At 34.7% G+C, this 23,790-nt stretch overlaps 1 protein-coding gene across 1 annotated transcript in view; it reads right to left on the reverse strand.

Moving 5' to 3' along the window:
- hps3 (HPS3 biogenesis of lysosomal organelles complex 2 subunit 1) overlaps positions 1-23,790 on the reverse strand; it is a 41,993-nt gene that overhangs the window by 1,211 nt on the left and 16,992 nt on the right. Inside the window, exons 15-16 of the mRNA XM_035523232.1 lie at positions 675-881; positions 313-403 (exon numbers count right to left, since the gene is read on the reverse strand). Of these exons, the coding sequence (XP_035379125.1) occupies positions 313-403; positions 675-881 (298 nt within the window). The remainder of the gene's footprint in view (positions 1-312; positions 404-674; positions 882-23,790) is intronic.

Genomic DNA, 23,790 nt, shown 5'->3' on the forward strand with positions numbered 1-23,790 from the left:
CAACAAGCAGCAACAACAAACAAACAAACATGTCAATCAGGATGCTTTGAGGAGAACACTAACCACTCGCTAATGTTTCAGGATGAAACAAGCGTGGAATCTCCCCCTGCGTGACTCAGATGTAGCTAATCACTAACCCTCTGAAAACACAACACAAAATGGACCACTGCTTATATCTTCTGCACTTTTCTCGGGGGCCCAGCTCATAACACACACACACACACACACACACACACACACACACACACACACACACACACACACACACACACATGAAAACAACTACAACAATACACAACATAACCCAGCTACCTTTGAGCGCGGTGAGTAGAACACTGCCTTTCTCAGAAGGAACCCTTGCCCTCTTGCACAGCTCAGGAAACAACTTTTGCCACCACAGAGTCTGCGGAGAGCACCACCACAGTAACAACGACAGGCCATTTATCTTATTACACCAACCTATGCCTCTGCACAATCATTAACACTGGCCATATTTTGTAACTCGTCAGTGTCACTTTATGTGTGACATGGTCCTGGTGAACTTTACTGAGTTTGAGGTGAACTTTACTGAGGTTTCAGCTCCACGCTGCTCCTGCTTTGGCTTTAGGGTCTCTGTGGAGAAAGGTGGGGTTAGGTGGAGGAGGGTTAGCTGTGGCGTGTGAGGGGATGGGTACCAGCATGTGACTGTGCAGCTGGTGGTGTGCATAGGGGATGACGGCCTCGGGACAGTGCTCCAGCAGACGCTCCAGGGAGCTCTCGAGCTGGCCAAGTCTGGTGGCACACAGCACGTACACACTCACACCTGCGCCGTCCGTGTCTGGCAGCTGCTCCAGCAGGGGTAGGACGGAGGAAATGTCCAGCGTCGGGCCACACAGGAGAGACTACAACAGGAGGATTCACAGTACAGTATAGAGGACTGTAGTATAGAACACAATTTAGAGCACTAGCGTGTAGAACACAGTATAGAGGACTATAGTATAGAGAACTATAGTGTAGAACACAGTATAGAGCACTATAGTACAGAGCACTATAGTGTAGAACACAGTATAGAGGACTATAGTATAGAGCACTATAGTATAAAGAACTATAGTGTAGAACACAGTACATAGCACTATAGTACAATAGTACAGAGCACTATAGTATAGAACACAGTATAGAGCACTATAGTATAGAGAACTATAGTGTAGAACACAGTATAGAGGACTATAGTATAGAGAACTATAGTGTAGAACACAGTATAGAGCACTATAGTATAGAGAACTATAGTGTAGAACACAGTATAGAGGACTATAGTATAGAGAACTATAGTGTAGAACACAGTAGAGAGCACTATAGTACAGAGCACTATAGTATAGAGAACTATAGTGTAGAACACAGTAGAGAACACTATAATATAGAGAACTATAGTATAGAACACAGTATAGAGGACTACAGAATAGAGAACTATAGTGTAGAACACAGTATAGAGGACTATAGTATAGAGAACTATAGTGTAGAACACAGTATAGAGCACTATAATATAGAGAACTATAGTGTAGAACACAGTAGAGAGCACTATAGTACAGAGCACTATAGTATAGAGAACTATAGTGTAGAACACAGTATAGAGGACTACAGTATAGAGAACTATAGTGTAGAACAGTATAGAGTACTATAGTATAGAGAACTATAGTGTAGGACACAGTATAGAGGACTATAGTATAGAGAACTATAGTGTAGAACACAGTAGAGAGCACTATAGTATAGAGAACTATAGTGTAGAATACAGTATAGAGGACTACAGTATAGAGAACTATAGTGTAGAACACAGTATAGAGCACTATAATATAGAGAACTATAGTATAGAGAACTATAGTGTAGAACACAGTATAGAGGACTACAGTATAGAGAACTATAGTGTAGAACACAGTATAGAGCACTATAGTATAGAGAACTATAGTGTAGAACACAGTATAGAGCACTATAGTACAGAGCACTATAGTATAGAGAACTATAGTGTAGAACACAGTATAGAGGACTACAGTATAGAGAACTATAGTGTAGAACAGTATAGAGCACTATAGTATAGAGAACTATAGTGTAGGACACAGTATAGAGGACTATAGTATAGAGAACTATAGTGTAGAACACAGTAGAGAGCACTATAGTATAGAGAACTATAGTGTAGAATACAGTATAGAGGACTACAGTATAGAGAACTATAGTGTAGAACACAGTATAGAGCACTATAATATAGAGAACTATAGTATAGAGAACTATAGTGTAGAACACAGTATAGAGGACTACAGTATAGAGAACTATAGTGTAGAACACAGTATAGAGCACTATAGTATAGAGAACTATAGTGTAGAACACAGTATAGAGCACTATAATATAGAGAACTATAGTATAGAGAACTATAGTGTAGAACACAGTATAGAGGACAACAGTATAGACAACTATAGTGTAGAACAGTATAGAGCACTATAGTATAGAGAACTATAGTGTAGGACACAGTATAGAGGACTATAGTATAGAGAACTATAGTGTAGGACACAGTATAGAGGACTATAGTATAGAGAACTATAGTGTAGAACACAGTAGAGAGCACTATAGTACAGAGCACTATAGTATAGAGAACTATAGTGTAGAACACAGTAGAGAACACTATAATATAGAGAACTATAGTATAGAACACAGTATAGAGGACTACAGAATAGAGAACTATAGTGTAGAACACAGTATAGAGGACTATAGTATAGAGAACTATAGTGTAGAACACAGTATAGAGCACTATAATATAGAGAACTATAGTGTAGAACACAGTAGAGAGCACTATAGTACAGAGCACTATAGTATAGAGAACTATAGTGTAGAACACAGTATAGAGGACTACAGTATAGAGAACTATAGTGTAGAACAGTATAGAGCACTATAGTATAGAGAACTATAGTGTAGGACACAGTATAGAGGACTATAGTATAGAGAACTATAGTGTAGAACACAGTAGAGAGCACTATAGTATAGAGAACTATAGTGTAGAATACAGTATAGAGGACTACAGTATAGAGAACTATAGTGTAGAACACAGTATAGAGCACTATAATATAGAGAACTATAGTATAGAGAACTATAGTGTAGAACACAGTATAGAGGACTACAGTATAGAGAACTATAGTGTAGAACACAGTATAGAGCACTATAGTATAGAGAACTATAGTGTAGAACACAGTATAGAGCACTATAGTACAGAGCACTATAGTATAGAGAACTATAGTGTAGAACACAGTATAGAGGACTACAGTATAGAGAACTATAGTGTAGAACAGTATAGAGCACTATAGTATAGAGAACTATAGTGTAGGACACAGTATAGAGGACTATAGTATAGAGAACTATAGTGTAGAACACAGTAGAGAGCACTATAGTATAGAGAACTATAGTGTAGAATACAGTATAGAGGACTACAGTATAGAGAACTATAGTGTAGAACACAGTATAGAGCACTATAATATAGAGAACTATAGTATAGAGAACTATAGTGTAGAACACAGTATAGAGGACTACAGTATAGAGAACTATAGTGTAGAACACAGTATAGAGCACTATAGTATAGAGAACTATAGTGTAGAACACAGTATAGAGCACTATAGTATAGAGAACTATAGTATAGAGAACTATAGTGTAGAACACAGTATAGAGGACAACAGTATAGACAACTATAGTGTAGAACAGTATAGAGCACTATAGTATAGAGAACTATAGTGTAGGACACAGTATAGAGGACTATAGTATAGAGAACTATAGTGTAGGACACAGTATAGAGGACTATAGTATAGAGAACTATAGTGTAGAACACAGTAGAGAGCACTATAGTACAGAGCACTATAATATAGAGAACTATAGTGTAGAACACAGTATAGAGGACTACAGTATAGAGACCTATAGTGTAGAACAGTATAGAGCACTATAGTATAGAGAACTATAGTATAGAGAACTATAGTGTAGAACACAGTATAGAGGACTACAGTATAGAGAACTATAGTGTAGAACACAGTATAGAGCACTATAGTATAGAGAACTATAGTGTAGGACACAGTATAGAGGACTATAGTATAGAGAACTATAGTGTAGAACACAGTAGAGAGCACTATAGTATAGAGAACTATAGTGTAGAACACAGTATAGAGGACTATAGTATAGAGAACTATAGTGTAGAACACAGTAGAGAGCACTATAGTATAGAGAACTATAGTGTAGAACACAGTATAGAGGACTATAGTATAGAGAACTATAGTGTAGAACACAGTATAGAGCACTATAGTATAGAGAACTATAGTGTAGAACACAGTATAGAGCACTATAGTATAGAGAACTATAGTGTAGAACACAGTATAGAGGACTATAGTATAGAGAACTATAGTGTAGAACACAGTATAGAGGACTATAGTATAGAGAACTATAGTGTAGAACACAGTAGAGAGCACTATAGTATAGAGAACTATAGTGTAGAACACAGTAGAGAGCACTATAGTACAGAGCACTATAGTATAGAGAACTATAGTGTAGAACACAGTAGAGAGCACTATAATATAGAGAACTATAGTGTAGAACACAGTAGAGAGCACTATAATATAGAGAACTATAGTATAGAGAACTATAGTGTAGAACACAGTATAGAGGACTACAGTATAGAGAACTATAGTGTAGAACACAGTAGAGAGCACTATAGTATAGAGAACTATAGTGTAGAACACAGTATAGAGCACTATAATATAGAGAACTATAGTGTAGAACACAGTAGAGAGCACTATAGTACAGAGCACTATAATATAGAGAACTATAGTGTAGAACACAATATAGAGGACTACAGTATAGAGAACTATAGTGTAGAACACAGTAGAGAGCACTATAGTATAGAGAACTATAGTGTAGGACACAGTATAGAGGACTATAGTATAGAGAACTATAGTGTAGAACACAGTAGAGAGCACTATAGTATAGAGAACTATAGTGTAGAACACAGTATAGAGGACTACAGTATAGAGAACTATAGTGTAGAACAGTATAGAGCACTATAGTATAGAGAACTATAGTGTAGAACACAGTAGAGAGCACTATAGTATAGAGAACTATAGTGTAGAATACAGTATAGAGGACTACAGTATAGAGAACTATAGTGTAGAACACAGTAGAGAGCACTATAATATAGAGAACTATAGTATAGAGAACTATAGTGTAGAACACAGTATAGAGGACTACAGTATAGAGAACTATAGTGTAGAACACAGTATAGAGCACTATAGTATAGAGAACTATAGTGTAGAACACAGTATAGAGCACTATAATATAGAGAACTATAGTATAGAGAACTATAGTGTAGAACACAGTATAGAGGACAACAGTATAGACAACTATAGTGTAGAACAGTATAGAGCACTATAGTATAGAGAACTATAGTGTAGGACACAGTATAGAGGACTATAGTATAGAGAACTATAGTGTAGGACACAGTATAGAGGACTATAGTATAGAGAACTATAGTGTAGAACACAGTAGAGAGCACTATAGTACAGAGCACTATAATATAGAGAACTATAGTGTAGAACACAGTATAGAGGACTACAGTATAGAGACCTATAGTGTAGAACAGTATAGAGCACTATAGTATAGAGAACTATAGTATAGAGAACTATAGTGTAGAACACAGTATAGAGGACTACAGTATAGAGAACTATAGTGTAGAACACAGTATAGAGCACTATAGTATAGAGAACTATAGTGTAGGACACAGTATAGAGGACTATAGTATAGAGAACTATAGTGTAGAACACAGTAGAGAGCACTATAGTATAGAGAACTATAGTGTAGAACACAGTATAGAGCACTATAGTATAGAGAACTATAGTGTAGAACACAGTAGAGAGCACTATAGTATAGAGAACTATAGTGTAGAACACAGTATAGAGGACTATAGTATAGAGAACTATAGTGTAGAACACAGTATAGAGCACTATAGTATAGAGAACTATAGTGTAGAACACAGTATAGAGCACTATAGTATAGAGAACTATAGTGTAGAACACAGTATAGAGGACTATAGTATAGAGAACTATAGTGTAGAACACAGTATAGAGGACTATAGTATAGAGAACTATAGTGTAGAACACAGTAGAGAGCACTATAGTATAGAGAACTATAGTGTAGAACACAGTAGAGAGCACTATAGTACAGAGCACTATAGTATAGAGAACTATAGTGTAGAACACAGTAGAGAGCACTATAATATAGAGAACTATAGTGTAGAACACAGTAGAGAGCACTATAATATAGAGAACTATAGTATAGAGAACTATAGTGTAGAACACAGTATAGAGGACTACAGTATAGAGAACTATAGTGTAGAACACAGTATAGAGCACTATAGTATAGAGAACTATAGTGTAGAACACAGTATAGAGCACTATAATATAGAGAACTATAGTGTAGAACACAGTAGAGAGCACTATAGTACAGAGCACTATAATATAGAGAACTATAGTGTAGAACACAATATAGAGGACTACAGTATAGAGAACTATAGTGTAGAACACAGTAGAGAGCACTATAGTATAGAGAACTATAGTGTAGGACACAGTATAGAGGACTATAGTATAGAGAACTATAGTGTAGAACACAGTAGAGAGCACTATAGTATAGAGAACTATAGTGTAGAACACAGTATAGAGGACTACAGTATAGAGAACTATAGTGTAGAACAGTATAGAGCACTATAGTATAGAGAACTATAGTGTAGAACACAGTAGAGAGCACTATAGTATAGAGAACTATAGTGTAGAATACAGTATAGAGGACTACAGTATAGAGAACTATAGTGTAGAACACAGTATAGAGCACTATAATATAGAGAACTATAGTATAGAGAACTATAGTGTAGAACACAGTATAGAGGACTACAGTATAGAGAACTATAGTGTAGAACACAGTATAGAGCACTATAGTATAGAGAACTATATTGTAGAACACAGTATAGAGCACTATAATATAGAGAACTATAGTATAGAGAACTATAGTGTAGAACACAGTATAGAGGACAACAGTATAGACAACTATAGTGTAGAACAGTATAGAGCACTATAGTATAGAGAACTATAGTGTAGGACACAGTATAGAGGACTATAGTATAGAGAACTATAGTGTAGGACACAGTATAGAGGACTATAGTATAGAGAACTATAGTGTAGAACACAGTAGAGAGCACTATAGTACAGAGCACTATAATATAGAGAACTATAGTGTAGAACACAGTATAGAGGACTACAGTATAGAGACCTATAGTGTAGAACAGTATAGAGCACTATAGTATAGAGAACTATAGTATAGAGAACTATAGTGTAGAACACAGTATAGAGGACTACAGTATAGAGAACTATAGTGTAGAACACAGTAGAGAGCACTATAGTATAGAGAACTATAGTGTAGAACACAGTATAGAGGACTATAGTATAGAGAACTATAGTGTAGAACACAGTAGAGAGCACTATAGTATAGAGAACTATAGTGTAGGACACAGTATAGAGGACTATAGTATAGAGAACTATAGTGTAGAACACAGTATAGAGCACTATAGTATAGAGAACTATAGTGTAGAACACAGTATAGAGCACTATAGTATAGAGAACTATAGTGTAGAACACAGTAGAGAACACTATAATATAGAGAACTATAGTATAGAACACAGTATAGAGGACTACAGAATAGAGAACTATAGTGTAGAACACAGTATAGAGGACTATAGTATAGAGAACTATAGTGTAGAACACAGTATAGAGCACTATAATATAGAGAACTATAGTGTAGAACACAGTAGAGAGCACTATAGTACCTAGCACTATAGTATAGAGAACTATAGTGTAGAACACAGTAGAGAGCACTATAGTACAGAGCACTATAGTATAGAGAACTATAGTGTAGAACACAGTATAGAGGACTACAGTATAGAGAACTATAGTGTAGAACAGTATAGAGCACTATAGTATAGAGAACTATAGTGTAGGACACAGTATAGAGGACTATAGTATAGAGAACTATAGTGTAGAACACAGTAGAGAGCACTATAGTATAGAGAACTATAGTGTAGAATACAGTATAGAGGACTACAGTATAGAGAACTATAGTGTAGAACACAGTATAGAGCACTATAATATAGAGAACTATAGTATAGAGAACTATAGTGTAGAACACAGTATAGAGGACTACAGTATAGAGAACTATAGTGTAGAACACAGTATAGAGCACTATAGTATAGAGAACTATAGTGTAGAACACAGTATAGAGCACTATAGTACAGAGCACTATAGTATAGAGAACTATAGTGTAGAACACAGTATAGAGGACTACAGTATAGAGAACTATAGTGTAGAACAGTATAGAGCACTATAGTATAGAGAACTAGAGTGTAGGACACAGTATAGAGGACTATAGTATAGAGAACTATAGTGTAGAACACAGTAGAGAGCACTATAGTATAGAGAACTATAGTGTAGAACACAGTATAGAGGACTATAGTATAGAGAACTATAGTGTAGAACACAGTATAGAGCACTATAGTATAGAGAACTGTAGTGTAGAACACAGTATAGAGCACTATAGTATAGAGAACTATAGTGTAGAACACAGTATAGAGGACTATAGTATAGAGAACTATAGTGTAGAACACAGTATAGAGGACTATAGTATAGAGAACTATAGTGTAGAACACAGTAGAGAGCACTATAGTATAGAGAACTATAGTGTAGAACACAGTAGAGAGCACTATAGTACAGAGCACTATAGTATAGAGAACTATAGTGTAGAACACAGTAGAGAGCACTATAATATAGAGAACTATAGTGTAGAACACAGTAGAGAGCACTATAATATAGAGAACTATAGTATAGAGAACTATAGTGTAGAACACAGTATAGAGGACTACAGTATAGAGAACTATAGTGTAGAACACAGTATAGAGCACTATAGTATAGAGAACTATAGTGTAGAACACAGTATAGAGCACTATAATATAGAGAACTATAGTGTAGAACACAGTAGAGAGCACTATAGTACAGAGCACTATAATATAGAGAACTATAGTGTAGAACACAATATAGAGGACTACAGTATAGAGAACTATAGTGTAGAACACAGTAGAGAGCACTATAGTATAGAGAACTATAGTGTAGTACACAGTATAGAGGACTATAGTATAGAGAACTATAGTGTAGAACACAGTATAGAGGACTATAGTATAGAGAACTATAGTGTAGAACACAGTATAGAGGACTACAGTATAGAGAACTATAGTGTAGAACAGTATAGAGCACTATAGTATAGAGAACTATAGTGTAGAACACAGTAGAGAGCACTATAGTATAGAGAACTATAGTGTAGAATACAGTATAGAGGACTACAGTATAGAGAACTATAGTGTAGAACACAGTATAGAGCACTATAATATAGAGAACTATAGTATAGAGAACTATAGTGTAGAACACAGTATAGAGGACTACAGTATAGAGAACTATAGTGTAGAACACAGTATAGAGCACTATAGTATAGAGAACTATAGTGTAGAACACAGTATAGAGCACTATAATATAGAGAACTATAGTATAGAGAACTATAGTGTAGAACACAGTATAGAGGACAACAGTATAGACAACTATAGTGTAGAACAGTATAGAGCACTATAGTATAGAGAACTATAGTGTAGGACACAGTATAGAGGACTATAGTATAGAGAACTATAGTGTAGGACACAGTATAGAGGACTATAGTATAGAGAACTATAGTGTAGAACACAGTAGAGAGCACTATAGTACAGAGCACTATAATATAGAGAACTATAGTGTAGAACACAGTATAGAGGACTACAGTATAGAGACCTATAGTGTAGAACAGTATAGAGCACTATAGTATAGAGAACTATAGTATAGAGAACTATAGTGTAGAACACAGTATAGAGGACTACAGTATAGAGAACTATAGTGTAGAACACAGTAGAGAGCACTATAGTATAGAGAACTATAGTGTAGAACACAGTATAGAGGACTATAGTATAGAGAACTATAGTGTAGAACACAGTAGAGAGCACTATAGTATAGAGAACTATAGTGTAGGACACAGTATAGAGGACTATAGTATAGAGAACTATAGTGTAGAACACAGTATAGAGCACTATAGTATAGAGAACTATAGTGTAGAACACAGTATAGAGCACTATAGTATAGAGAACTATAGTGTAGAACACAGTAGAGAACACTATAATATAGAGAACTATAGTATAGAACACAGTATAGAGGACTACAGAATAGAGAACTATAGTGTAGAACACAGTATAGAGGACTATAGTATAGAGAACTATAGTGTAGAACACAGTATAGAGCACTATAATATAGAGAACTATAGTGTAGAACACAGTAGAGAGCACTATAGTACCTAGCACTATAGTATAGAGAACTATAGTGTAGAACACAGTAGAGAGCACTATAGTACAGAGCACTATAGTATAGAGAACTATAGTGTAGAACACAGTATAGAGGACTACAGTATAGAGAACTATAGTGTAGAACAGTATAGAGCACTATAGTATAGAGAACTATAGTGTAGGACACAGTATAGAGGACTATAGTATAGAGAACTATAGTGTAGAACACAGTAGAGAGCACAATAGTATAGAGAACTATAGTGTAGAATACAGTATAGAGGACTACAGTATAGAGAACTATAGTGTAGAACACAGTATAGAGCACTATAATATAGAGAACTATAGTATAGAGAACTATAGTGTAGAACACAGTATAGAGGACTACAGTATAGAGAACTATAGTGTAGAACACAGTATAGAGCACTATAGTATAGAGAACTATAGTGTAGAACACAGTATAGAGCACTATAGTACAGAGCACTATAGTATAGAGAACTATAGTGTAGAACACAGTATAGAGGACTACAGTATAGAGAACTATAGTGTAGAACAGTATAGAGCACTATAGTATAGAGAACTATAGTGTAGGACACAGTATAGAGGACTATAGTATAGAGAACTATAGTGTAGAACACAGTAGAGAGCACTATAGTATAGAGAACTATAGTGTAGAATACAGTATAGAGGACTACAGTATAGAGAACTATAGTGTAGAACACAGTATAGAGCACTATAATATAGAGAACTATAGTATAGAGAACTATAGTGTAGAACACAGTATAGAGGACTACAGTATAGAGAACTATAGTGTAGAACACAGTATAGAGCACTATAGTATAGAGAACTATAGTGTAGAACACAGTATAGAGCACTATAATATAGAGAACTATAGTATAGAGAACTATAGTGTAGAACACAGTATAGAGGACAACAGTATAGACAACTATAGTGTAGAACAGTATAGAGCACTATAGTATAGAGAACTATAGTGTAGGACACAGTATAGAGGACTATAGTATAGAGAACTATAGTGTAGGACACAGTATAGAGGACTATAGTATAGAGAACTATAGTGTAGAACACAGTAGAGAGCACTATAGTACAGAGCACTATAATATAGAGAACTATAGTGTAGAACACAGTATAGAGGACTACAGTATAGAGACCTATAGTGTAGAACAGTATAGAGCACTATAGTATAGAGAACTATAGTATAGAGAACTATAGTGTAGAACACAGTATAGAGGACTACAGTATAGAGAACTATAGTGTAGAACACAGTATAGAGCACTATAGTATAGAGAACTATAGTGTAGGACACAGTATAGAGGACTATAGTATAGAGAACTATAGTGTAGAACACAGTAGAGAGCACTATAGTATAGAGAACTATAGTGTAGAACACAGTATAGAGGACTATAGTATAGAGAACTATAGTGTAGAACACAGTAGAGAGCACTATAGTATAGAGAACTATAGTGTAGAACACAGTATAGAGGACTATAGTATAGAGAACTATAGTGTAGAACACAGTATAGAGCACTATAGTATAGAGAACTATAGTGTAGAACACAGTATAGAGCACTATAGTATAGAGAACTATAGTGTAGAACACAGTATAGAGGACTATAGTATAGAGAACTATAGTGTAGAACACAGTATAGAGGACTATAGTATAGAGAACTATAGTGTAGAACACAGTAGAGAGCACTATAGTATAGAGAACTATAGTGTAGAACACAGTAGAGAGCACTATAGTACAGAGCACTATAGTATAGAGAACTATAGTGTAGAACACAGTACAGAGCACTATAATATAGAGAACTATAGTATAGAGAACTATAGTGTAGAACACAGTATAGAGGACTACAGTATAGAGAACTATAGTGTAGAACACAGTATAGAGCACTATAGTATAGAGAACTATAGTGTAGAACACAGTATAGAGCACTATAATATAGAGAACTATAGTGTAGAACACAGTAGAGAGCACTATAGTACAGAGCACTATAATATAGAGAACTATAGTGTAGAACACAATATAGAGGACTACAGTATAGAGAACTATAGTGTAGAACACAGTAGAGAGCACTATAGTATAGAGAACTATAGTGTAGGACACAGTATAGAGGACTATAGTATAGAGAACTATAGTGTAGAACACAGTAGAGAGCACTATAGTATAGAGAACTATAGTGTAGAACACAGTATAGAGGACTACAGTATAGAGAACTATAGTGTAGAACAGTATAGAGCACTATAGTATAGAGAACTATAGTGTAGAACACAGTAGAGAGCACTATAGTATAGAGAACTATAGTGTAGAATACAGTATAGAGGACTACAGTATAGAGAACTATAGTGTAGAACACAGTATAGAGCACTATAATATAGAGAACTATAGTATAGAGAACTATAGTGTAGAACACAGTATAGAGGACTACAGTATAGAGAACTATAGTGTAGAACACAGTATAGAGCACTATAGTATAGAGAACTATAGTGTAGAACACAGTATAGAGCACTATAATATAGAGAACTATAGTATAGAGAACTATAGTGTAGAACACAGTATAGAGGACAACAGTATAGACAACTATAGTGTAGAACAGTATAGAGCACTATAGTATAGAGAACTATAGTGTAGGACACAGTATAGAGGACTATAGTATAGAGAACTATAGTGTAGGACACAGTATAGAGGACTATAGTATAGAGAACTATAGTGTAGAACACAGTAGAGAGCACTATAGTACAGAGCACTATAATATAGAGAACTATAGTGTAGAACACAGTATAGAGGACTACAGTATAGAGACCTATAGTGTAGAACAGTATAGAGCACTATAGTATAGAGAACTATAGTATAGAGAACTATAGTGTAGAACACAGTATAGAGGACTACAGTATAGAGAACTATAGTGTAGAACACAGTATAGAGGACTATAGTATAGAGAACTATAGTGTAGGACACAGTATAGAGGACTATAGTATAGAGAACTATAGTGTAGAACACAGTAGAGAGCACTATAGTATAGAGAACTATAGTGTAGAACACAGTATAGAGGACTATAGTATAGAGAACTATAGTGTAGAACACAGTAGAGAGCACTATAGTATAGAGAACTATAGTGTAGAACACAGTATAGAGGACTATAGTATAGAGAACTATAGTGTAGAACACAGTATAGAGCACTATAGTATAGAGAACTATAGTGTAGAACACAGTATAGAGCACTATAGTATAGAGAACTATAGTGTAGAACACAGTATAGAGGACTATAGTATAGAGAACTATAGTGTAGAACACAGTATAGAGGACTATAGTATAGAGAACTATAGTGTAGAACACAGTAGAGAGCACTATAGTATAGAGAACTATAGTATAGAGAACTATAGTGTAGAACACAGTAGAGAGCACTATAATATAGAGAACTATAGTGTAGAACACAGTAGAGAGCACTATAATATAGAGAACTATAGTATAGAGAACTATAGTGTAGAACACAGTATAGAGGACTACAGTATAGAGAACCATAGTGTAGAACACAGTATAGAGCACTATAGTATAGAGAACTATAGTGTAGAACACAGTATAGAGCACTATAGTATAGAGAACTATAGTGTAGAACACAGTATAGAGCACTATAGTATAGAGAACTATAGTGTAGAACACAGTATAGAGGACTATAGTATAGAGAACTATAGTGTAGAACACAGTATAGAGCACTATAGTATAGAGAACTATAGTGTAGAACACAGTATAGAGCACTATAGTATAGAGAACTATAGTGTAGAACACAGTATAGAGCACTATAATATAGAGAACTATAGTGTAGAACACAGTAGAGAGCACTATAGTACAGAGCACTATAATATAGAGAACTATAGTGTAGAACACAATATAGAGGACTACAGTATAGAGAACTATAGTGTAGAACACAGTAGAGAGCACTATAGTATAGAGAACTATAGTGTAGGACACAGTATAGAGGACTATAGTATAGAGAACTATAGTGTAGAACACAGTATAGAGGACTACAGTATAGAGAACTATAGTGTAGAACAGTATAGAGCACTATAGTATAGAGAACTATAGTGTAGGACACAGTATAGAGGACTATAGTATAGAGACCTATAGTGTAGAACACAGTATAGAGGACTATAGTATAGAGAACTATAGTGTAGAACACAGTATAGAGCACTATAATATAGATAACTATAGTGTAGAACACAGTATAGAGGACTACAGTATAAAACACAGTAGAGAGCACTATAGTATAGAGAACTATAGTGTAGGACACAGTATAGAGGACTATAATATAGAGAACTATAGTGTAGAACACAGTAGAGAGCACTATAGTATAGAGAACTATAGTGTAGAACACAGTATAGAGCACTATAGTATAGAGAACTATAGTGTAGAACACAGTATAGAGCACTATAGTATAGAGAACTATAGTGTAGAACAGTATAGAGCACTATAGTATAGAGAACTATAGTGTAGAACACAGTAGAGAGCACTATAGTATAGAGAACTATAGTGTAGAATACAGTATAGAGGACTACAGTATAGAGAACTATAGTGTAGAACACAGTATAGAGCACTATAATATAGAGAACTATAGTATAGAGAACTATAGTGTAGAACACAGTATAGAGGACTACAGTATAGAGAACTATAGTGTAGAACACAGTATAGAGCACTATAGTATAGAGAACTATAGTGTAGAACACAGTATAGAGCACTATAATATAGAGAACTATAGTATAGAGAACTATAGTGTAGAACACAGTATAGAGGACAACAGTATAGACAACTATAGTGTAGAACAGTATAGAGCACTATAGTATAGAGAACTATAGTGTAGGACACAGTATAGAGGACTATAGTATAGAGAACTATAGTGTAGGACACAGTATAGAGGACTATAGTATAGAGAACTATAGTGTAGAACACAGTAGAGAGCACTATAGTACAGAGCACTATAATATAGAGAACTATAGTGTAGAACACAGTATAGAGGACTACAGTATAGAGACCTATAGTGTAGAACAGTATAGAGCACTATAGTATAGAGAACTATAGTATAGAGAACTATAGTGTAGAACACAGTATAGAGGACTACAGTATAGAGAACTATAGTGTAGAACACAGTATAGAGCACTATAGTATAGAGAACTATAGTGTAGGACACAGTATAGAGGACTATAGTATAGAGAACTATAGTGTAGAACACAGTAGAGAGCACTATAGTATAGAGAACTATAGTGTAGAACACAGTATAGAGGACTATAGTATAGAGAACTATAGTGTAGAACACAGTAGAGAGCACTATAGTATAGAGAACTATAGTGTAGAACACAGTATAGAGGACTATAGTATAGAGAACTATAGTGTAGAACACAGTATAGAGCACTATAGTATAGAGAACTATAGTGTAGAACACAGTATAGAGCACTATAGTATAGAGAACTATAGTGTAGAACACAGTATAGAGGACTATAGTATAGAGAACTATAGTGTAGAACACAGTATAGAGGACTATAGTATAGAGAACTATAGTGTAGAACACAGTAGAGAGCACTATAGTATAGAGAACTATAGTATAGAGAACTATAGTGTAGAACACAGTAGAGAGCACTATAATATAGAGAACTATAGTGTAGAACACAGTAGAGAGCACTATAATATAGAGAACTATAGTATAGAGAACTATAGTGTAGAACACAGTATAGAGGACTACAGTATAGAGAACCATAGTGTAGAACACAGTATAGAGCACTATAGTATAGAGAACTATAGTGTAGAACACAGTATAGAGCACTATAGTATAGAGAACTATAGTGTAGAACACAGTATAGAGCACTATAGTATAGAGAACTATAGTGTAGAACACAGTATAGAGCACTATAGTATAGAGAACTATAGTGTAGAACACAGTATAGAGCACTATAGTATAGAGAACTATAGTGTAGAACACAGTATAGAGCACTATAGTATAGAGAACTATAGTGTAGAACACAGTATAGAGCACTATAATATAGAGAACTATAGTGTAGAACACAGTAGAGAGCACTATAGTACAGAGCACTATAATATAGAGAACTATAGTGTAGAACACAATATAGAGGACTACAGTATAGAGAACTATAGTGTAGAACACAGTAGAGAGCACTATAGTATAGAGAACTATAGTGTAGGACACAGTATAGAGGACTATAGTATAGAGAACTATAGTGTAGAACACAGTAGAGAGCACTATAGTATAGAGAACTATAGTGTAGAACACAGTATAGAGGACTACAGTATAGAGAACTATAGTGTAGAACAGTATAGAGCACTATAGTATAGAGAACTATAGTGTAGGACACAGTATAGAGGACTATAGTATAGAGACCTATAGTGTAGAACACAGTATAGAGGACTATAGTATAGAGAACTATAGTGTAGAACACAGTATAGAGCACTATAATATAGATAACTATAGTGTAGAACACAGTATAGAGGACTACAGTATAAAACACAGTAGAGAGCACTATAGTATAGAGAACTATAGTGTAGGACACAGTATAGAGGACTATAATATAGAGAACTATAGTGTAGAACACAGTAGAGAGCACTATAGTATAGAGAACTATAGTGTAGAACACAGTATAGAGCACTATAGTATAGAGAACTATAGTGTAGAACACAGTATAGAGCACTATAGTATAGAGAACTATAGTGTAGAACAGTATAGAGCACTATAGTATAGAGAACTATAGTGTAGAACACAGTAGAGAGCACTATAGTATAGAGAACTATAGTGTAGAATACAGTATAGAGGACTACAGTATAGAGAACTATAGTGTAGAACACAGTATAGAGCACTATAATATAGAGAACTATAGTATAGAGAACTATAGTGTAGAACACAGTATAGAGGACTACAGTATAGAGAACTATAGTGTAGAACACAGTATAGAGGACTACAGTATAGAGAACTATAGTGTAGAACACAGTATAGAGCACTATAATATAGAGAACTATAGTATAGAGAACTATAGTGTAGAACACAGTATAGAGGACAACAGTATAGACAACTATAGTGTAGAACAGTATAGAGCACTATAGTATAGAGAACTATAGTGTAGGACACAGTATAGAGGACTATAGTATAGAGAACTATAGTGTAGGACACAGTATAGAGGACTATAGTATAGAGAACTATAGTGTAGAACACAGTAGAGAGCACTATAGTACAGAGCACTATAATATAGAGAACTATAGTGTAGAACACAGTATAGAGGACTACAGTATAGAGACCTATAGTGTAGAACAGTATAGAGCACTATAGTATAGAGAACTATAGTATAGAGAACTATAGTGTAGAACACAGTATAGAGGACTACAGTATAGAGAACTATAGTGTAGAACACAGTAGAGAGCACTATAGTATAGAGAACTATAGTGTAGAACACAGTATAGAGGACTATAGTATAGAGAACTATAGTGTAGAACACAGTAGAGAGCACTATAGTATAGAGAACTATAGTGTAGGACACAGTATAGAGGACTATAGTATAGAGAACTATAGTGTAGAACACAGTATAGAGCACTATAGTATAGAGAACTATAGTGTAGAACACAGTATAGAGCACTATAGTATAGAGAACTATAGTGTAGAACACAGTAGAGAACACTATAATATAGAGAACTATAGTATAGAACACAGTATAGAGGACTACAGAATAGAGAACTATAGTGTAGAACACAGTATAGAGGACTATAGTATAGAGAACTATAGTGTAGAACACAGTATAGAGCACTATAATATAGAGAACTATAGTGTAGAACACAGTAGAGAGCACTATAGTACAGAGCACTATAGTATAGAGAACTATAGTGTAGAACACAGTAGAGAGCACTATAGTACAGAGCACTATAGTATAGAGAACTATAGTGTAGAACACAGTATAGAGGACTACAGTATAGAGAACTATAGTGTAGAACAGTATAGAGCACTATAGTATAGAGAACTATAGTGTAGAACACAGTATAGAGGACTATAGTATAGAGAACTATAGTGTAGAACACAGTAGAGAGCACTATAGTATAGAGAACTATAGTGTAGAATACAGTATAGAGGACTACAGTATAGAGAACTATAGTGTAGAACACAGTATAGAGCACTATAATATAGAGCACTATAGTATAGAGAACTATAGTGTAGAACACAGTATAGAGGACTACAGTATAGAGAACTATAGTGTAGAACACAGTATAGAGCACTATAGTATAGAGAACTATAGTGTAGAACACAGTATAGAGCACTATAGTACAGAGCACTATAGTATAGAGAACTATAGTGTAGAACACAGTATAGAGGACTACAGTATAGAGAACTATAGTGTAGAACAGTATAGAGCACTATAGTATAGAGAACTATAGTGTAGGACACAGTATAGAGGACTATAGTATAGAGAACTATAGTGTAGAACACAGTAGAGAGCACTATAGTATAGAGAACTATAGTGTAGAATACAGTATAGAGGACTACAGTATAGAGAACTATAGTGTAGAACACAGTATAGAGCACTATAATATAGAGAACTATAGTATAGAGAACTATAGTGTAGAACACAGTATAGAGGACTACAGTATAGAGAACTATAGTGTAGAACACAGTATAGAGCACTATAGTATAGAGAACTATAGTGTAGAACACAGTATAGAGCACTATAATATAGAGAACTATAGTATAGAGAACTATAGTGTAGAACACAGTATAGAGGACAACAGTATAGACAACTATAGTGTAGAACAGTATAGAGCACTATAGTATAGAGAACTATAGTGTAGGACACAGTATAGAGGACTATAGTATAGAGAACTATAGTGTAGGACACAGTATAGAGGACTATAGTATAGAGAACTATAGTGTAGAACACAGTAGAGAGCACTATAGTACAGAGCACTATAATATAGAGAACTATAGTGTAGAACACAGTATAGAGGACTACAGTATAGAGACCTATAGTGTAGAACAGTATAGAGCACTATAGTATAGAGAACTATAGTATAGAGAACTATAGTGTAGAACACAGTATAGAGGACTACAGTATAGAGAACTATAGTGTAGAACACAGTATAGAGCACTATAGTATAGAGAACTATAGTGTAGGACACAGTATAGAGGACTATAGTATAGAGAACTATAGTGTAGAACACAGTAGAGAGCACTATAGTATAGAGAACTATAGTGTAGAACACAGTATAGAGGACTATAGTATAGAGAACTATAGTGTAGAACACAGTAGAGAGCACTATAGTATAGAGAACTATAGTGTAGAACACAGTATAGAGGACTATAGTATAGAGAACTATAGTGTAGAACACAGTATAGAGCACTATAGTATAGAGAACTATAGTGTAGAACACAGTATAGAGCACTATAGTATAGAGAACTATAGTGTAGAACACAGTATAGAGGACTATAGTATAGAGAACTATAGTGTAGAACACAGTAGAGAGCACTATAGTATAGAGAACTATAGTATAGAGAACTATAGTGTAGAACAGTATAGAGCACTATAGTATAGAGAACTATAGTGTAGAACACAGTAGAGAGCACTATAGTATAGAGAACTATAGTGTAGAATACAGTATAGAGGACTACAGTATAGAGAACTATAGTGTAGAACACAGTATAGAGCACTATAGTACAGAGCACTATAGTATAGAGAACTATAGTGTAGAACACAGTATAGAGCACTATAGTATAGAGAACTATAGTGTAGAACACAGTATAGAGCACTATAGTACAGAGCACTATAGTATAGAGAACTATAGTGTAGAACACAGTATAGAGGACTACAGTATAGAGAACTATAGTGTAGAACAGTATAGAGCACTATAGTATAGAGAACTATAGTGTAGAACACAGTAGAGAGCACTATAGTATAGAGAACTATAGTGTAGAATACAGTATAGAGGACTACAGTATAGAGAACTATAGTGTAGAACACAGTATAGAGCACTATAGTACAGAGCACTATAGTATAGAGAACTATAGTGTAGAACACAGTAGAGAGCACTATAGTATAGAGAACTATAGTGTAGAACACAGTATAGAGGACTACAGTATAGAGAACTATAGTGTAGAACAGTATAGAGCACTATAGTATAGAGAACTATAGTGTAGAACACAGTAGAGAGCACTATAGTATAGAGAACTATAGTGTAGAATACAGTATAGAGGACTACAGTATAGAGAACTATAGTGTAGAACACAGTATAGAGCACTATAGTACAGAGCACTATAGTATAGAGAACTATAGTGTAGAACACAGTATAGAGCACTATAGTATAGAGAACTATAGTGTAGAACACAGTATAGAGCACTATAGTACAGAGCACTATAGTATAGAGAACTATAGTGTAGAACACAGTATAGAGGACTACAGTATAGAGAACTATAGTGTAGAACAGTATAGAGCACTATAGTATAGAGAACTATAGTGTAGGACACAGTATAGAGGACTATAGTATAGAGAACTATAGTGTAGAACACAGTAGAGAGCACTATAGTATAGAGAACTATAGTGTAGAATACAGTATAGAGGACTACAGTATAGAGAACTATAGTGTAGAACACAGTATAGAGCACTATAATATAGAGAACTATAGTATAGAGAACTATAGTGTAGAACACAGTATAGAGGACTACAGTATAGAGAACTATAGTGTAGAACACAGTATAGAGCACTATAGTATAGAGAACTATAGTGTAGAACACAGTACAGAGCACTATAATATAGAGAACTATAGTGTAGAACACAGTAGAGAGCACTATAATATAGAGAACTATAGTATAGAGAACTATAGTGTAGAACACAGTATAGAGGACTACAGTATAGAGAACTATAGTGTAGAACACAGTATAGAGCACTATAGTATAGAGAACTATAGTGTAGAACACAGTATAGAGCACTATAATATAGAGAACTATAGTGTAGAACACAGTAGAGAGCACTATAGTACAGAGCACTATAATATAGAGAACTATAGTGTAGAACACAATATAGAGGACTACAGTATAGAGAACTATAGTGTAGAACACAGTAGAGAGCACTATAGTATAGAGAACTATAGTGTAGGACACAGTATAGAGGACTATAGTATAGAGAACTATAGTGTAGAACACAGTAGAGAGCACTATAGTATAGAGAACTATAGTGTAGAACACAGTATAGAGGACTACAGTATAGAGAACTATAGTGTAGAACAGTATAGAGCACTATAGTATAGAGAACTATAGTGTAGAACACAGTAGAGAGCACTATAGTATAGAGAACTATAGTGTAGAATACAGTATAGAGGACTACAGTATAGAGAACTATAGTGTAGAACACAGTATAGAGCACTATAGTACAGAGCACTATAGTATAGAGAACTATAGTGTAGAACACAGTATAGAGCACTATAGTATAGAGAACTATAGTGTAGAACACAGTATAGAGCACTATAGTACAGAGCACTATAGTATAGAGAACTATAGTGTAGAACACAGTATAGAGGACTACAGTATAGAGAACTATAGTGTAGAACAGTATAGAGCACTATAGTATAGAGAACTATAGTGTAGGACACAGTATAGAGGACTATAGTATAGAGAACTATAGTGTAGAACACAGTAGAGAGCACTATAGTATAGAGAACTATAGTGTAGAATACAGTATAGAGGACTACAGTATAGAGAACTATAGTGTAGAACACAGTAGAGAGCACTATAATATAGAGAACTATAGTATAGAGAACTATAGTGTAGAACACAGTATAGAGGACTACAGTATAGAGAACTATAGTGTAGAACACAGTATAGAGCACTATAGTATAGAGAACTATAGTGTAGAACACAGTATAGAGCACTATAATATAGAGAACTATAGTATAGAGAACTATAGTGTAGAACACAGTATAGAGGACAACAGTATAGACAACTATAGTGTAGAACAGTATAGAGCACTATAGTATAGAGAACTATAGTGTAGGACACAGTATAGAGGACTATAGTATAGAGAACTATAGTGTAGGACACAGTATAGAGGACTATAGTATAGAGAACTATAGTGTAGAACACAGTAGAGAGCACTATAGTACAGAGCACTATAATATAGAGAACTATAGTGTAGAACACAGTATAGAGGACTACAGTATAGAGACCTATAGTGTAGAACAGTATAGAGCACTATAGTATAGAGAACTATAGTATAGAGAACTATAGTGTAGAACACAGTATAGAGGACTACAGTATAGAGAACTATAGTGTAGAACACAGTATAGAGCACTATAGTATAGAGAACTATAGTGTAGGACACAGTATAGAGGACTATAGTATAGAGAACTATAGTGTAGAACACAGTAGAGAGCACTATAGTATAGAGAACTATAGTGTAGAACACAGTATAGAGGACTATAGTATAGAGAACTATAGTGTAGAACACAGTAGAGAGCACTATAGTATAGAGAACTATAGTGTAGGACACAGTATAGAGGACTATAGTATAGAGAACTATAGTGTAGAACACAGTATAGAGCACTATAGTATAGAGAACTATAGTGTAGAACACAGTATAGAGCACTATAGTATAGAGAACTATAGTGTAGAACACAGTATAGAGGACTATAGTATAGAGAACTATAGTGTAGAACACAGTATAGAGGACTATAGTATAGAGAACTATAGTGTAGAACACAGTAGAGAGCACTATAGTATAGAGAACTATAGTGTAGAACACAGTAGAGAGCACTATAGTACAGAGCACTATAGTATAGAGAACTATAGTGTAGAACACAGTACAGAGCACTATAATATAGAGAACTATAGTGTAGAACACAGTAGAGAGCACTATAATATAGAGAACTATAGTATAGAGAACTATAGTGTAGAACACAGTATAGAGGACTACAGTATAGAGAACTATAGTGTAGAACACAGTATAGAGCACTATAGTATAGAGAACTATAGTGTAGAACACAGTATAGAGCACTATAATATAGAGAACTATAGTGTAGAACACAGTAGAGAGCACAATAGTACAGAGCACTATAATATAGAGAACTATAGTGTAGAACACAATATAGAGGACTACAGTATAGAGAACTATAGTGTAGAACACAGTAGAGAGCACTATAGTATAGAGAACTATAGTGTAGGACACAGTATAGAGGACTATAGTATAGAGAACTATAGTGTAGAACACAGTAGAGAGCACTATAGTATAGAGAACTATAGTGTAGAACACAGTATAGAGGACTACAGTATAGAGAACTATAGTGTAGAACAGTATAGAGCACTATA

Source organism: Electrophorus electricus, chromosome 26 (assembly GCF_013358815.1).
Source record: "Electrophorus electricus isolate fEleEle1 chromosome 26, fEleEle1.pri, whole genome shotgun sequence".
NCBI lineage: Eukaryota > Metazoa > Chordata > Actinopteri > Gymnotiformes > Gymnotidae > Electrophorus > Electrophorus electricus.